Consider the following 19,196-nt stretch of genomic DNA (forward strand, 5'->3'; position numbering starts at 1 on the left):
CTAATATATTCATATTCAAGTTAAATGGCTCATATCAGAAGAAAGCAGAATACATACTAATATTTCTGAATACCAGATAAACTAATGATAAGAGTATAATGTGGTAAAGTCTGTCAAAGCTTGTGCTATTTCTCACTGTGTAGCACCTACAGCTCTGCAGATCCTGCTGAAGGATCCCAAGAAATTAGTGCATTATTAAATTTTTCTAACATGAGCGTTTTATATTGAATAATATTTTTACATCTATAATCTCTCACAATGTAATAATTGCTGTATAAACTAAAGCAATTAAAAACTATCCAACTCTCATCATCAGAAAGGTTTAGAAATCATGCATCACCTTTTCTGGTTCCAAACGCTTTATCATATCATAAAAGCAACCCCCAAAAAAGAAGTGCTAAAATATTGTCACAGTGTGCTTTAGTACTACTGAAAAATCACAATCCTGATAAATATGACCCTAAATCACTGCCAGGCCGTGATTAATCTTTTCTGAATTGTTAAAATATTGGTGTATGTAACACCATGAAATTCTAATATTTTAGCTTAAAAGTGAATATTACGTTTCATTTTATTGTCATAAAACTCACATTTTTGACATTAAATTCTCGCAGAGTCCAATTTGGAAATTTATCCTCCGATTTCACTGTGACAAGCAGGTTCTCATAGAGACACGGCGTGTAGTCCAGTGGCCAGTATTGCTCACACTTGACCTGGAGAAGTTAAATCAGAAAAATAAAAAAAAATATTCAAATGAATTCAAATAACTGCACCAAGTGCAGAGGACAAATCTGATGTAGCAAGCTAAAAATTATGCAACCAAACCACTCTATGCGAAATGCCGTGTTATTACACAAAATTGGATTGAAATGCCAAACAAATATTTTTTAAGCTTTGATAATTGAATTAAACGTCATGCAACAATAATGTAGCATTATACTGTTTCATACATCACTACATAATGTATAGTTCCATACTGTATTTAAAAAATGGAAGTCAGTAAACCCTTAAAACTACAGTAAGCAGTCTTCTATTCTGAACTTTGCCTTACCCTTCCACTCTCAGTGCAGTTGGTTACCATGACAATGACCTGTGACCTTTTCTCCCAAACCATTTTCCAGAAGTCATTGACAGTGGATGGCAGTGGACCTTGAGCAGCGATATACTGTCTGCTTGCATTGCCGTAGCCCTGATATGCACATAAACAAATGTCAATCCACCAGGAGCATTTTCTCTGGAGACACAAGCAAAGGTAGTGTTTTGTGTAATAAATTACAGCTGATGTTAACTACTATTTAATGTACTTACGGGCATGTAGTTAGCGTTGATATAATCAGAATCACCCTCATCCTTTGTGGTGAGATGCACTCTAGAGGAGTCATCTTAAAGACAGAGAGAGGAGGATAAAATGACATTTTCCAAGACAGACACTGTGCAGTAGCCTAATTGTGTGTGTGGTCTTGGTATTCCCTACATTATGGGGACCAAATGTCCGCATACAAGGATAGTAATACCAGTAATTTTTGACCTTGTGGGGACATTTTTTAATTGTGTGTGTGTGTGTGTGTGTGTGTATAAACACTTACAGGCTAAAACATTGGAAAATCGGTTTTTGTCCTTGTTTTCAGGCAGAAGAGCTGCTATACTAGACTGTTCTATACCAACTGAACTCAAGTCCTGTTAAAACATATTCAGTAAAAACATACTCAACAAACACTCTGAATATTGAGAATTAACTTGATGATTCTAACAAATAAGCAGTTTGGCATTTTCAATATTTAAATTCTTTGCAACAGCCCAAACTAGGCCTGGTTCTGTTTTAATGCCACCTAAAATTCAGACAGAGATAAAAAACTATAAAAATGTAATTTAATATTTGATAAACTCTACCTCATATTCCTCACTGAAACCTCTATTCTCATCACGGCTCATGTTTTGATAATGTTCAGAAAATTTATCCAAGGGAATCAGTCTGAAAAACATTTCACAGTTGTTTACTGTTATATATATATATATATATACTGTTATATAGACACACATCATATACAGTGGCCCCAAAAATGTAGACATTTTTGGCATTACCTAAAAAAAAAAAAATGTCTGAATAATATAGCATTAGACAACAAAATATTAATAAAGCAAGTGCATTTGTGCATAAAAACTACTGCACATGACACTTTCACATTTTAATATCTAATCACACAGTTTCACCTAAAGTTCACCTAAAACTGAAAATTCTGTCATTGTTTACTTGTTTACTTCCAGATGCTTTGCTTTGGGCCACTGTATTTTACAATTTTCAAAATAATAAAGTTATTCATACTTGTTTTTATTAGGCACTTTTGACTCCACATGTTGGTTGGACATTCTAAAGATGAGAAAATACATTAGAGATAAAACCAATACAGATTATAATATATCAATTAATTAATCAATCAATAAAAATCATACCTATTATGCTTTGCAGAACCATAGCGGTGCCATGCAAATACAGCTACACAAATAATGATGACCAAGAGGAAAAACACAAGAACTCCTGCTATAACACCTGCAGAAAACAAAAAGAGACAAACACTGAACATGTCAATGCACTGTTCAACTAATATAAATAAGTACAAGGTTAAGCTCTATGCAGCTGAAGCCTATGCGGGTTAAAAGGCAGAAATGTTCAAATAGAGGCACATCATTGGAAATGACGAAATGCAGAGGGCCAAGGAACAATTTCCAGTATTTTCTGGTACCCACCATAGACCTCCAGGCTTTGCCATACTGTAAAAAATTTACTCCTGCAGTAACAATCTTGCTTCTAACTCAAATATAAATTTGTGAGGCTGTTTGACTTATGGCAGCTTATCATCAGTCACCATAAATACTGTATGTTACCAAGGAGACTTTCTTAGCACTGCCATGTCAAGAAGTGATTTGACTTCTTGGTATCATGAATACTGTAGCATTTAATCATCTTGATGAATGTTCATATTGCATGTATTTAATAAGCTCTTTAACATTTTAAGCTGTATAAACAAATTTGTAAAATAGGAAATAACCATACTTTATTATGCTGAACCACATTTGATGCCTTTTTAAAATACTCATGCTCACCAAGGCTACATTTACTGAATCAAAAATACAATAATACTGTGAAATACAATTCACTATATAAATTATATTTACTATATAAATTTCTATTTTAATGTTATTTAAAATATAATTTATTCCTGTGATGGTAAAGCTGAATTTTCAGAAGCCATTACTCCAGTCTCAAGTATCATTCATCAGTATTCTCAGTATTCATCATTCATCATCATGTAATGGTGATGAAAACATTTTTTTTTTCTACTAATTAAAATATTGTGGAAACCATGATATACTATCATATAGAAGTCTGTGGTACAGTAAGCAAGAAAAAACAATGAAATTTAAATGTTTATTCAGCAGGGATACATTAAATTAATAAATTTATCACAATGAGATAATAAAGACTTGAATAAAGTTACAAAAGATTTCTATTTTAAATAAATGATGTTCTTTGACCCTTCTGTTAAAAAATAATAATAATCCTAGAAAAAAAGTATTATGGTTTCCACAAAAATATTAAGCAGCAGAAACAAAATAATATGAGATGGGAGCAAAAACTATATTTCACTGAAAAAAAAGGTCCATGTGACTTGTTGTATGCCCAGATGACTTGCTATATTGCAAGTCTTCTGAAGTCACATGATAGCAGTTGTGTGTGGAACAGGCCATGTTGATATCGATCCTTGCTCTCCTTGGTATATCCATGAGAGCTCATGAGAGAAGCAGGATTCATTCAGGTTTGGAACAACATGAAGTTGAGTAATAATGACAGAACTTTCATTTTAAGATTAATTATTGTATTCAACTTGGAACATTCCTGAAGTTTTAAGACACTATCTTTAATTACACATATGTAGACATTATTTTACCTGCTGGATTTGTTTGACAGTTGATTGACACTGTTTGACTCCTCATGGCTCCAGAAAATGATGATGCTGCCACTTTGTACCACTGGGCAGCTTGCAGGCCAATTATCTCCTGTCTTATTGTTTTTTCTGAACTATGTGATTTGTTGAGACTTTGTTGACCAACATCCACTTGCACCACATCCACAACTCCATCTGGAGCATCCCAAATTACAGCCAGACCATACCCTCCAGAATGATATTCGCAGCGGAGATGAGATACGCTATATGGAACTAGTTTGAGAGAGAAAAAGTTGAATTGAATATCAGCTGATCAGCAGCACAATCCAAACAGAGCATGTAAACTCACCTAATGTCAGGTGGTGTGAGCATTGAAGCAGCTGCTTTGACTCGAGCTCATAAAACAGCGAAACAGTGTAGTTTCCTCCAGGATACAGGTCTTGCAGATTCACCCTGTTGTCTTTTACAAGGCCATTTGTATCACTTCCAGTGCTGTTTATAGCTTTCACATGTGTGCAACCATTCACTTCAGCCTCTATTGATGAGTTGGTAACTTTCCAGTTAAAGGACGCACAGTTAAGGGCTGCAGAAAATATAAGAATATATGAATGCAGATTTCAGACTGAGTTGGAGTCTTACTCAATCTTGACATAAGTGATACAGGACTTTAGGTAACATTTTACAGCATACTTGTTACACTTTACATTTATTTACCAAAGTAATAACAGTTTAATTATGCATAATAACATGAAAGTAACCATAAATCAAACCCCTTACACTAACCTTATAGTAAATACATATTAATATCACTTAGTATTTAAATGTATAATTACACTGTAAAAATGGCAGCTTACAGTAAAGTGCAAACAGACTTTAACTTCCTGGTCTGGCCCCAACTCAGATTTAAAACATATTTGTACGTTTAGCATATTTGTTAACGCTAGTTAATAAAAATCATGGGCGTAACCACCATATACTTTGGGGGGGACATATTATTATATTGTAATATGTGACATATGATATGCCCTCCTTTTATGAACCCTGGTTGTAGCCTAGTGGATCTGTTGTTATTTCCGATTTACTTTCAATTTAGGAAAAACAAGGGAAACAAAACTTTTTTTCTCCCTTTTTAAATTTCAAATCACATCAGAAAAGCATTTATTTTTCAATAAAAATAAAGGAAATAATCAAAAAGTTGATCATAAAGTATCGGGTAGGGTTTGGGTAGGTGTAGGGAGGGCTTTTGTCCTAATAATTTGAAATAAAATTTAAAAATTACACTCAATAAGTTATTGCATACTATTTTATAATGTATTACAATGCAGAGGTGCAGATAAGTGCCACTATTTGCAATAAGTAATGTTTTTCTCCCGTACTTCCCACTCGATTGATAAGCCTCTATTCATTCGTTGATGGCCTAGCCTAGCCTGTTTGTTTTTACGATCTGATAAAAATAGATCGGGGAGGGGGTTCACATTTGGACCCCCCCAATATCTATACCATGGTTACGCCCTTGATAAAAATACAACATGTTAGCTCAGGTAAATTTTAACAGAGAAAACCTTTGATTTTAATAATGTATTAGCATTAAACTAATTAAAACAAATTAGGATTAATAATATTTTTTTTTCACTGTTAGTTCATTTTAACTAATGCTAACAAATGGAACTTTACCAACATATATATATATATATATATATATACATATACATTTAATTTATTTTTTTAGTTCAAGCATTCAAAACCACACAAGTATTTTCCCCCATGACTAGCAAGCTGTCAAAACTCAATTAAAACTCATACATTTGCTTTTTAAATAAGTAGCTGAATTAAAGTAATGTTATCAAAACTTACTCGTGATGTTCTTAAAGCTGTATCCTCTACTTAAGACATTGTTCACCACAGTAAAAAGAGTAAAATGGTGTTCAGTCCCTGCTGTGAGAGATGAGTAACTATATGAAATCACATCATCCACAGCAGATCCAGTGAAATTTTTCTCACTCCCCTCTCCCAGACTTTTCACGGTGTAGTTGTAGATGTCATTATTGTTTAACTTATTCCATGAGATAATCAACTCTGTCTGTAACCGATTGACTGTAACTCCAGTTATGTCAGATAGAGCTGTAAAAAGAGATTAATTTTCAACAAGAAGTGTTAGTAATCAATACAAATACTGCAGCACATTCTCAACAAATTCATCACTGAGATGAACACAATTCTGAAATGAGTGATTTCAATTCTATCTGAATTTGAATTGAGGCAAACCAGAAGAAGAACTGTACTACAAATTTGAATTTTGTCTTTCAATTCAGTTCTGTTCATTTGAAAGTAATTTGTCATTCATAAACATGTTTTATACAACATTTGGGTTGAAATATCAGATCGATTGATTTGTAGTAGGCTAATCATTTTTTTTTTTTTTTTAATGCAACCAATAGAAATTAGCTTTACTCAACTCGATCATGGTGAGCAGCACAGTTCTATGAACATAATATAATGTTGATATTTTGGTATTTTGTGTTGCTATGTGTGCTAAATTAAAATTAGTTTTTATGGCTTTGAACTTGAATGATGTTTAATCAGAAGAAGAAGAAGAAGAAAGATTTAGTAATTAGTAATGATGTTTTTTTTGTAATTATTTGTTACACTTTTGCCATCAAAGGTGGAACTTAAATGTGCTTTAGAAATAAACTGAATTTAATTTAATTGAATTTGTTGCAAATCATGTGCTGGACTAATGGAAATCCCACAATGTTGAAGTTTGTGAACTGCAATTCAGTAAAAATGTTTTCAGTTATTTCAGTTTAACATCCTGTGTGTTGTAAGCAATTCAAATGCCAGCACGTGAATTGAAAGCACTCAGATTCTTACATTTTGCCTAACTCTGCTATGTGATCAATTAGTATAAGCCAAAGAATAAGACAATATGAATTGAAAAATAAGAGGCACTTACTCGTCATGCTGTAAAAGTTGAATCCAGTACTTCTCAGATCAGCAAACTCTGTGTACAGAGTGAAGCTGTAATTTGTTGCAGGAATCAAATGTGATATGTGACATGTTACCTTATTTCCTTCTGCAATGTTTTTAGGGCAATTCACTGGTGGTTCATCTCTGTTTTCAAGAGTGTATCTGTATGTGTTGTTGTCTATGTTTGATACAACATCCCATTGTAAGATAATGTCAGTGTCATTGCTCTTCACAGTCACATTTAGAACATTAGATGGCACTGAAACAAATGCAGATAGAGTGAAATATGTGTTATTCAATGAGCTTGTCATTTACATGTAGTTATTAGATAATCTGAAGGAAGTGCAATAATGGACCTGTTAACTCTACAGCATCAGCTGCCAGTTTGTGACAGTTTTTGGGCCAGTGCTGCACTGCCATGGAAAATTTTACATTGACAGATATTTTAACTTCTTGGTGTATTTACACTGTTTTTGCAAATTCAGCTGAATTGTCACAAAGATAATGTAGCTGGCTAACATAGTTTTGTTGGAATTGAAAAAAAAAAAAGAAGATCTTGGAAGCATCAGTAAGAATGATTTGAGAACTACAAACCAATTAAAAAGGGTTACTCCACCCCAAAATGAAAATTTTGTCATTAATCACTTACCCCCATGTTGTTCCAAACACGTAAAAGCTTTGTTCGTCTTCGGAATACAATTTAAGATATTTTGGATGAAAACCGGGAGGTTTGTGTCTGTCCCATTGACTGCCAAGTAATTAACACTGTCAAGGCCCAGAAAAGTAAATTACACTGTATGAAAGACATCGTCAAAATAATCCATCTGCCATCAGTGGTTCAACTGTAACGTTATGAAGCTATGCAAATATTTTTTGTACGCAAAGAAAACAAAGATAACAACTTTATTCAACAATTTGTCTCCTCCGCGTCACCGTAGCGCCATTTTGGAGAGTATCCGCTGGACGCAAACTGCGTATGCTGTTCTGTGTCAGCTGCACCACACATTTTTGTTTTCTTTGCGTACAAAAAATATTTGCATAGCTTCATAATGTTACAGTTGAACCACTGATGGCAGATGGATTGTTTTGACGATGTCTTTCATACAGTGTAATTTACTTCAATGGGACAGTCACAAGCCTCACGGATTTCATCCAAAATATCTTAAATTGTGTTCCGAGGACGAACAAAGTTTTTATGGGTTTGGAACGACATGGGGGTAAGTGATTAATGAAACACATTTTCATTTTGGGGTGGAGTAACCCTTTAAGATTTATTATTTGTATGTTTGTTTGTTTGTCATCTTTGTTACATCTTTGTAATGTAAGTTTCTGTGATTTTAATTTATAGTTACATTGTACATGTAGTTTTATCATTCTCATCTTGTTGCAAATGAACAATAAACTCTTTTGTGAAGAAGTAAAAATGCAAAGAACTTTAATTTTACAAGAATCTAGTAAATATAATAAACTAATTTAAATTGATCAGTTTTTGTGGTGGGGCTAATTAAAATATTTGCAGGGTAAGTAAAAATACAGTGAATTGCATTCTAATTCAATTAGAATTTCAGCTGTGGTTCTTTTCTTATTCTTGCACTTGAACAGAAATTTGAGAGAAATGTCAGAGGCAGTTGTTTTGTCTTTCACACCTCTTTCTTTCTTAATTGGTAAGTGTGACAGACCTCTGACAGAAGAGGGAAAGACTTTCATCAAAACAGCAAATGTGATACCATCAACCTAAATCAGTAGCATGTGTCACTGCGGGTTGACTAAAATGATGTACTCACTGGTTACATTGGTGAAGTTGTATCCACTGCTCTTTACATCTCCAAACACAGTGTAGAGCACAAAGGAGTATTCTGTCCCAGCACGCAGAGACGTGACATTACAATCCACTGTAGAATCAGCTGGTACTATAGATACTGAAGAGTTTTCTTCATCCCTGTATTTCAGCTCATAATCGTAATCATTGCTGTTGACTTTACTCCATTGTAATGTTATCACATTCTCTTTCCGACTGATGACTGAAACACTGTCAACATCAGATGGAACTAAAGAAGAAGGAAACAGAAATGTTATTTCCATATCTCCTATTACTATCCACCTGTACATTAATTCATCTGCCATTCAGTTCCTTCAGTGACTGACCTGTTAATGTACAGTTGTACAATTAGTGAAAATAGTTGGAAATCTACAAATGTCTGAATGTTTTTGCATTTTAGAAAAATATCAGTAAAGTTACATTTATTTTAAAAGAAAGACTGCACAAATTGAATAGCTGTCAACAATACAACCACTTTTGGTTTGTGAGTTGTTAAACGATCATGTTGATAGGTAATGTGATGAATTACATGTTTGAATTAATATTTCTGTATTTTGCTTGCGGTTTGCAATTAGGCAAGTTCAATAAAAATATATAGAACAGACTAGATTTTGAGAAAGATCATTAATTGATATTACTGAGCCAAAAATTAACACAAATTAAATTTGGCACAATTATTACAGGTTTCTTTAGAGAGAGAGAAAAAAATGTATATAGCCTCAAAGATTCACTTACCAGTTACTTCAGAAAAGTGAAATCCTTGGCTTGTATAATTCTCAAACACAGTGTAGAGTGTGAAAGTGTAGTTAGTCCCAGGAGACAGAGACGGGACTGTATAATTTAAATAATCACTTTCTGATGCATTGATTTTTAAGACAATGTCATTTGTTGCCAGTATATAACTGTAACTGCTGTTTTCAACTTTCCATTTAAATGTTAATTCTGTCTCTGTTCGACCAATTACTGAAACTTCCATAACATCAGGGATTTCTGCCTGAGGAAAGAAATGACATTCATTTTATTAATCAAATGTTCTATAAAATAGCTAGATTCCAAAACAATCACAACAGATACATTTGACGACCAGCTGAATTGTAAAGACATCACGAATATCACCAGTCATGCAGATTTGCTCGATATATCCCATCTTATCAAAGCATGTTGCACAAGTCTTTACCCAGGCTCTTGTCACTACTGCAATGCTCTTTTTAGGCCATCCTTCAGCATGTGCAATCAAACATCTGTGAGTCTCCAGTGAACCAATAATCCCCCCCTTAATTGTGAATCTCTTCAATATTATAAATGAACAATACATAGTATTACTATGGGTTGCTTCTTAAACTGACATATACATCCTAGTCATATACATCCTTCCATGTCTTCAGCTCAATTTGAATGATCCTTGAAAAACAGCCTTTGATTAGTGTGCTTCATTCAGCATTATTTAAAGGATACATCAAGTGTATCCTTTGTGTCCACCAATAACCCACAATCCTTTGCAAGCACTCCAATTAATAAAAGAATTTGAGAATCACACTGAGCTAGTCCAATTTCATTATGTAACGCAAGACAAAATATATTTCAGAGATGAAGGCATTTTTTATTTTTTTTTGTAAATTAATCGCATAACGCTAAACTGTCTGTAACCGTAGACATTTGTCATTCACTGAACTGTCTTATTCTAGCTTTCATTGCTAAGGAGGACTCTAGCCTACAAGCCTCAGAAGGACTAGTAAAGTAAGGATGCGTCATTCTGACTGAAAATCATCCTACGAATGGGAGAAACAACATGGTGGTTCTAGTAATACATAAAAGAGCTAATCACCAGTTAATAAAGTAATTTCATCACTGCAGCTGCTGCTCAGCATCATGTCTAACAATGCTCGTTAGCTGTTCTAAATTCCCTGCAAACCTTCTTGGGGCTTATTGCTTTATTAATATTTGTTTTAGTTAGCTTACATACTAGAATAGCATGATTAACATGATAGCTTAGCATATACATCATGCATTTGCACTTACCCTAAATGTATTCACAATAATATTTAATATATTTTGCCTAAGTTGTTTGTTTTATCATGCACTGTATATAGTAAACAATTATATACATATTTAAAATCATTTACATTTGTGTGTACTTGGTATAACTATTAACTTGTAGTTAACGGAGACCTGATTTGAAGGGAGGACCCTATTTATCACGACACTGTTTTACATATAAACCTGAAGCTTAGGACTGCACATTGGGTGGACCTTTTTAACTATGTTTTAGCACAAGAAACAACATTTATGAGAATGTTTATGTCAGTTTTTGAACATTTGAGTTTGGGAAACAGTTTTTGAGATTTATTTCCCCACTCACGTAGATAGGAGTTGGTCTTATTTATCTGTCTAGTAAACAGACTTTCCTTAAAAAGGACTGCAGTTTAAGTCAATGAGGCCTGCATTTAGAACTGTCACTGGATCTACAGCCTACATTAATCCAGAAATAAGTGGTCAGTAATTGAACAGTGAAAAGTACTACGGTGCATTTTACTAACTAGACATAACTTTGCAACTTTGTAGCTTTGTAGCATGTAGTTGCAAATGAATGAGAGTTAGTTGACATGTAGGTACTCATAGTTGAATGTCTGAAGTTTACTACTGAAATAAAGTGTAACCAAATTATCTTCCCAAATCCAAGAGAACTCCTAAAGACACAACTTTTCAGTGAGAATTTGACTAAAACTGTTAATGCATTTGCTTTTAAAATTAAGTATTTACCGAAGGGTATTTACTATATTTATTCCAACACAGTGTTCAGATTAAAACTGATCTAGATGGATGCTGTGTGAGTTTGCTTGAGGCAGATGCAAATTGAAATACAACTGAAATCATTAATATGTAATGTTAAACACAAAAGCCACTGTGTAAATGATGTACAATTTTGAATTTTATGATGCTGAATTACACAAATGCACACAGTGGCATGACAAATAAACTACAGTAAAATATATTAGCATAATATATTACCAAGCATCCCTCTTTCAATTTGACATATAAAAAGTTAATATCAGACACCTATCTGGACATCCACTGAAACAATCTATGATTAGTCTAGTGAATGATTGTCTTTGACAAGTTACTGGAATAAAACTGCACATAGATTGATAGGAAAGCTGTTGACACAACAAACAAGGAAATGGTGTATAATGAAAATCTGCAGCTTGTATAAAACACGAAATGCAAAAGTACCTGTCCAAAGTTTAGCTGCCTCTTCTTATTCAATATATTACAATAAAAAAATTGGAGATCCTATACATGTCCTATACATCTACACTTTTTTTATTCCCATGTTCCCATGTTTTATGTTTTATTTCCCATGTGCAAACTGCATTTTCTTTCCCCTAACCCTAACACAAACCTACTGTCACTTTTAGATTTTCCAAAAAAATAAAAAATCATTCTGTATGATTTATAGGCTGTTTTTCTCATGAGTACCAAAACATTTCCACAAGGTCAAAAATGACTGGTATTACTATCCTTGTGAGGACATTTGGTCCCCATAATGTGGAATACCAGGTACACACACAAACACTGGTTTCCATGTTTTATGAGGACATTCCATAGACTTAATGATTATTATACTGTACAAATTATTGGTATTACTGTACTATCCTTTTGGTACAGCAAGGCCTCGAGTACCTTATTACTTTTATAAAACGGTTACCACACAATAAAAAATATGAAAACCCAAAATGTATGTATTAAAATGTTACTTTTTTAAAGCAAGTTCGTTAAATGCTGTCCTTGCACTAAAAAAATGGTTCCTGACAGCAACAGTAAACAGCAAGAGAATGTTCCGAACCTGCCTCTCATCTAATGGAGCTTAAATAAAAACAAAGAATATGAGCTCTTATACTACGGGGCCGTTGAATGCTTGAATCTGATTGGCTGACCAACGTTCTAAGGTGTGCAATTATTTTCAGGGAAACACAGGCAGTGTTGCCAACTTAGCAATTTTGTTGCTAAATTTAGCAACTTTTCAGACTACCCTAGCAACTTTTTCTTCCAAAAGCACCTAGCAACAAATTTAGCAATTTTTAAAAATTTATTTGGCAACTTTTAGCAACATTTGATAAGTGACTCAGACAATAAAAAGACACATTTTTCATCCAAATTACACAAAAAGAAAACCAAAGATGCCTAGCAGTACACACATCACATTAATTGAATTAGCTGCTATTTGCATTTCTTCAATATAATAATAATAATAACAACTGAACAATTGAATAATTGTTCATTTATGATAGGCTACACTTTTTTATAGCTTGTACTTGCGATTGTTGATCAGTTAGTATGCTGTAAGAAAAATGGAAAATATAGGCTACTAGTAATTTTCCAGGACGTTATCCATTATCCATTGTAACCCTGTAACCCGAAAACACAATGCGTAATTTAAAATGCAGGTAAAAAACCAATACGTAAAATTCTTTCATATTAACATAATAGATTGTGCCCTGTTTTTACAGCCTTTTCTTGGAGTGTAGCATACTAACTACTAATACACTGCTTAAAGCATAATTGTTGAGAATGTGTTATATTACTAGTTTACTAGCCATTAAAAAAACCAAAAAAAACTTAAATTTTAATCATTCAAAAATGTGTAAGTGTTCAATAATTCAATGTTTTTTTTAAAATACAGTTATTTATATTTTAATATTATATTATGCATATTATTTTACAGACAAATCTAAATTAACATATATAAAATACATATTTTTGCTGAGGTTTGATGTTGTGACAATTTTGCACCGTGATTACGCAATTACGTCATCGCCCAATGACATCACAACGTCATTTAGCAACTTCTAGCAACAAATTGACCTTCCTTTAGCAACTTTCTCTGAAAATTAGTTGGCAACACTGAACGCAGGGCGAACGTAGTTCCAGGCAGCTCTTGACCGCATTACATGACCATATCACTTTGCCAAATGATTTCTGTTATTTCAAACGGCACTGGCCAAACAAATAAATATAGTAAACAATATGATAAAAACGACAGATCATGTCCATGTTTTTGCCACAAAATATGTACAGAAAGCACATACTCTATCTCTCCCGTTAGCGCTACTCTGACGATTTTATCAGTAAACAACTTAAAAACTACATGATTTCTCACAAGTGAGGTAACAACAACGGCGCTGTTCGTGAACAAAAGTTTCACTATAACTAGAGACATTGCTGCCGAACACTATTGAGAGACGCACAGAGGTAATATCTCTCTCTCTCATAACTTAGTTATTAACTGTATTAACTACATTAATCTGCTATCAACGGCTCAAGCCTCCATTACTAGTTTTAAAATGACGTTTTGGCATTAGCAACGGAGGCGCTGGATGAAATGTGGAAGAAATAATCCTACTCACAATAGGGATTTAAGTAGAAATACCGGACGAATGCCTTGAAATATATCATCTGATCGATGTCTTGAGGTGTGGCAACCGTAGTATAAGCGGAATAATTGACTTCGGTCCGTTGAATTATTAGAAAAATAATGCACACCCGAGGTGGTGATGCGGTCACACCGCGAAGCGGAGTAATAATTGCCCCTCGTCAATTATTCCTTACTTATCATCCGCTGTGTCATTTATTTTTTAAACACCATATATGATATTTTCTCACACACATACATCTGCTTATCTCTCAGCTTGAGAAAACTATGGTGGCTTCAAACCTCTTTTAATTTTAAAACAGACCGACTTGTGGCACAGCGCGAGTTTGCAAGCGTCATTATGTAAACTGATGGACATACAGAATTATACCTGAAACAGAAAACTAAATTCAGCAATATTCCCTCCTCACTTCGGAAACTGCAGTCTTTCACTCAGACGCGCGCCGCACACACATCAACACATCTCTGCATGAGAAGCGTTTATTTAGACGGGCGGGGTCTCAAAATTAAGCCTCAGAAGGTTTCTTTAGAGAGAAAACAAAATGTATATAGCCTCAAAGATTCACTTACCAGTTACTTCAGAAAAGTTAAATCCTTTGCTTGTATAAATCTCAAACACAGTGTAGAGATCCGCTGCGCGTCGGGCGGTTCTTCGCCTCCACGTCGTGCATTCAAATCGTTTAATGCGCAGCTAGCCGTTGATTATCCCTTACATATACATACACATATATATATATATATATATATATATATATATATATAAAACTAACAATCATACCTGTCAACCCTCCCGTTTTTCCCGGGATTCTCCCGTGTTTCACCATTCTATCCCGCTATTATCCCGTTTAAATATTTTCCCGTATTTCTCCCGTATTTTTAATCTTGCTATTAAAAAAAAATCCCACTGGGCGTATTTTATATGTTTGCTACATTCACCTCCTGTAAAACACCAGTAATTTGTATACTCACAACCGGCGCAACGTCATAGAATGTCTCTGAACAGGTTCACGCCCACTTTTAGGGGAAAACAAACGGCCATACGGCATCGGATCGAGGAAGTGGACTAACCTTACAACATGCTAAAGAGTTGTTGTGTGGTCGGGTGCACCAATAATGTTTGTAAAAACCCAAATTTAACCCAGGCTACCTGCCATCATCATCCATATCTTGCTGTTATGGAAATATTATGAATTACGGATGCTATGGAAAGCTAAGCCAGGCTAGTTGTATGGCTTGACAGAAAAGTGCACTCAGTACTCTAAATATAAGGACATAATATATACATTTAAAGATGTTTACTTTCAAACGAAGTAAAATCATTCACTGGTTTACCTGGTGATTAGATTAGGTACGAGTAAATGTCCGGCAAGACACCTCTGGCCATTGGGTGGGGTTGTTACACCAATTTGACGCTGGGATAATGAGTTTTTAAATTGACCAAATTAAGTTTGTGGATGTATCTTTCACGCTCTATGGCAGGCAGGTTGGACATATAATTACTTGACATGATTAATCCTAGTGATTACTTAAGTTGTTCACGTCTGTCGGCTGTGTACAGACGTTGCTTTTTGCCGCTATTTTGTATTGAAGCCTATGGGAAGTCTAGTTTGTTTTCCCCAAAAAAGGGGCGGTAACGAAATTGACAGTTAAGTTCCCGGATGTGCCGGTAGTGCGTATGGCCCAAACCTCATTCTATGAATAATCACGTCAATATATTCCAAGGTTGTCCGGTTGCCAGATCTTGTATGAAACGCATCCTTCTCACACAATAGACACATACAAATTTCAGCCCATTTGTCCCCTCAACTTGGCAACTTTACAACCTAGTGGCAGTAGTGATGCTCGGATGGTGGCGGGTATAAAAAAATGCATTCTGATTATTTGCAGGTGCTGGTCGCAGGTGGATAAGACAAATCATTAATGATGCAAATATTAACTACATTTTCTAAAATATGAACGTGTTTTAAATATATTTTTTCATCAGGCATACAATTTCGTTTGTGTGTGTGTTCGCCTGTTCGGGAAGTTGCAGTGACAGAAACGGTTCACTCATAGAAATGGGAGAAGGCTTAGGTGTTGCTTCAGTAAAAAATAAATAAATAAAAAACTATACATGTACATTTAGATATAGCTTACACTTCAAAGGGCTATGGTTTAATTGATTAAAAACCCGGTCTCCCGTATTGTGGTACCCAAATGTTGACAGGTATGCTAACAATATACCAACAAAATATACTATGTAACAAGAGATTTTTTTTATTTTTTTATGTTTAGTTCTTTGTGTTTAAAGTAATAAATAATTAGAATGCCATATCCATTAAAGTAAGATCACAAAAACTCATGATCACTTATCTGCAGGACTTTGGACTGGTTTTGTATTTCAGAAGTGAATCATTAGATCCATAAATATATAATATGAATCCACTGAACTGGCATCTCCACGCCATTTAAAAGAAGATCAGATTAGTGGCTATTTTTACATTTATATATATATATATATATATATATATATATATATATATATACACAAAACAAAACATGTCAACTAACTATCACTAGAATAGACTGTAGTGGTTGTGTCTTCAGCAGTTCTCTTGGACTTGGAAAGATAATTTGGTTACACTTTATGATCCCACTTCATATTAGGTGTCTATAAATACTATGTTGAATGAATTATGAATTGTTAGGTACAGTGTACCTATTGTGTTCATGTTGAATTGCAAAACTCTTTTGCTGCTATTTAGGTGGTAAGGAAAGGTTAGTTTAGAGGCAGGTTTGGTGGTATAGTTAGGTTTTTGGGGTAGAGGTGGGGTCAACAGTGTAATTGTAACTACAGAAATTATTCACAGGGTGATATTTCCAAATATGAGTACAATATGTACGTAAAAACATAAGTGCATTGTATCAAATTATTAATTTAAATGTAATTACATAGTGGTTAAGTACAATTCAATTCAAGTGAGTCCCACTTTACACATTCTACTAACTATAAGTAAGTTTGAAACTAATTTGGAACTACATGTAAACTAATTAAAACAGTATTAGTAGACTGTTTGGTTAGGGTTAGTAGAATAAGTTGACTTACTTGCAAAGTTACTTTTAGTCAGTAAAAAGTCTGTTGGAAGACCATTAAAACAAAGTGTTAGCAAACTAATACTCTAATGTACAATTCAATCTATTACTCGCTGCTGCTTCATTGTAATTAATTGTTAGATATATATTTAAAGATTTACATCAATTACTCATAGTTTCCCTTTGAATTAAGCACAAGTTTTTATCAAAGGAGCTATTCTTTGACTTCGCTGTGCTTTATGTCACTGGTATCGGTCACAGGTGTTTTTGTCCTAAAAATGAAACCTCTTTGTCATGTACAGCTATGGGTTTACAATCTGAACCCCAGTCTCAGTTAACCACAAATAACAGTTGTATATAGAGTAAGAGTGACTTACCCATGCAGAAAGCACACACAGGAATACTAAAGTCAAAACTCGTTCCATGATCAACCCGGTAAGTGTTCAGTGTAAACAGCACTTTTATCACACTGGAATTTTCAATTTAACCTCTGCATTCAAAAACCATATTTAATCGAAATAACTAATCCAGCACGTTGGCATTAACGCGCTCACACACGACACCTTTAGTATTATGTATTTATTCTCTTTAAACTCTTGGTTTCTAACGCTTCTCTGTCTCTGTTCCCTCTGTGGTGACTGATTATGACCTGTTTTATTGCCACTTCTCCTTTTTCTCATGACGGTAAAACAATGCACATCAACCTTTGTCCTGCCTTTAAACCAAAGTTCTTCCTTATTTTGAAACTCCTCCCTTTTATTCTTTCCAAACTGGTCATAACTCACTTCTTCTCTCTTTTTTATTGCCCCTCATTCCCCTATGCTTTATTTAGGTTGGTCTTCCTCTTTCACCCAATTAACTTTAAAAAAAATTTAAATGTAAATTATTTCTGGTTTCGGATATGCTTTCAAGTAACTCCAAAGAAATAAAATATACGAATAGAACTGAATTGTGGTCATTAGTTTTGTTTTTAGTTTTCCCTTGAATGGTGTTCTGCTGGGTTGGCAAGTTAACAAAAGAATCTAGATTCCTTTCAAAAGATCAAATGGTGACAAATGCCCCATTATTCTTGTCTTTATTACAGTAACAATAGACAAAAGTTATGGCTTAAGTTAAGTTCCATAGTAGGGTGTGTCTTGAATATAATATCTGATACTGTGCACATCGTAATATAGTCTTCATACAGAGAGTGCATACAGAGAGCATTTCTATATAGCTGAGTGATGTTTTCTAACTATTTTTTTATTTTTTATTTTGTAGGTCTAATGATATGTGGAGGAAATTAACTGTGGAGGGTTTAGTTTACTTTTAATTTTCAGCCAACACAGGAGGAGCACAGTCAGCACTAATGTAATTGTTTTCCCACCATGTCTTTCTCTATGTTTTCTTTTTGTTATTTATTTATTGCCATTTGCCAAACAGTGTATGTAGAAGTGTGATAACTGAATCACATAACTGAAAATAGTTTTATTGTTATCTTTACGTTGTAAACAAATAAACAAACAAAATGTCTTGACAGGCAGTGAATAAGAAAAATGAAAAATGGTTACTTGTTTGTTTACACAATATTTCTGGATAGGATGTACATGTATGTCTACTATTTATCACAGTGATTAAATTGCAGAGACAAGCATGTTGCTTTTTGTATAATTGCAAGCGTGATGCATATTTCTCAAAAGCAGTTCATCAGGTTTTTCTTCTCAAAACAAAACTGTCATGACCCTCTTCCGCTGAATTGTGAATCAACACAACACTTGTTTTGTCAACAGGCACTTTCCATGAAAGTACAAATTGGTGTCCTGTTTCATTTTAAAGTAATAAAGGTGCACACAAATCCCTTGTTCTTTGGAGAAATATACGATTTAAAAAAAAGTATTATCTAACATAAAAACGCCATTTCTAGGTTTAAAACATAAAACAAAATCATAATTGTGGCATAGACCTCAATAAATAGAAAATAAAT

The 19,196-nt window shown here is 34.0% G+C and overlaps 1 protein-coding gene across 3 annotated transcripts in view; it reads right to left on the minus strand.

Moving 5' to 3' along the window:
• ptprh (protein tyrosine phosphatase receptor type H) overlaps positions 1-17,921 on the minus strand; it is a 20,918-nt gene extending 2,997 nt beyond the window's left edge. The window contains exons 1-14 of one of the 3 annotated variants that reach the window (XM_058765196.1): positions 17,611-17,921; positions 9,466-9,724; positions 8,696-8,959; positions 6,898-7,170; positions 5,799-6,065; positions 4,294-4,527; positions 3,948-4,217; positions 2,452-2,548; positions 2,324-2,368; positions 1,891-1,972; positions 1,587-1,677; positions 1,309-1,382; positions 1,052-1,189; positions 591-713 (exon numbers count right to left, since the gene is read on the minus strand). In XM_058765196.1, the coding sequence (XP_058621179.1) occupies positions 591-713; positions 1,052-1,189; positions 1,309-1,382; positions 1,587-1,677; positions 1,891-1,972; positions 2,324-2,368; positions 2,452-2,548; positions 3,948-4,217; positions 4,294-4,527; positions 5,799-6,065; positions 6,898-7,170; positions 8,696-8,959; positions 9,466-9,724; positions 17,611-17,658 (2,265 nt within the window). In that variant the 5' untranslated portion in view covers positions 17,659-17,921. Of the gene's footprint in view, positions 1-590; positions 714-1,051; positions 1,190-1,308; positions 1,383-1,586; positions 1,678-1,890; positions 1,973-2,323; positions 2,369-2,451; positions 2,549-3,947; positions 4,218-4,293; positions 4,528-5,798; positions 6,066-6,897; positions 7,171-8,695; positions 8,960-9,465; positions 9,725-14,731; positions 14,870-15,493; positions 15,603-17,610 lie in introns of those variants that run through there. The other 2 variants (XM_058765199.1, XM_058765198.1) reach the window with 2 other exon arrangements.
• Positions 17,922-19,196: the final 1,275 nt, after the last annotated feature.

This window comes from Onychostoma macrolepis, chromosome 24 (assembly GCF_012432095.1).
Source record: "Onychostoma macrolepis isolate SWU-2019 chromosome 24, ASM1243209v1, whole genome shotgun sequence".
Classification (NCBI taxonomy): Eukaryota; Metazoa; Chordata; class Actinopteri; order Cypriniformes; family Cyprinidae; genus Onychostoma; species Onychostoma macrolepis.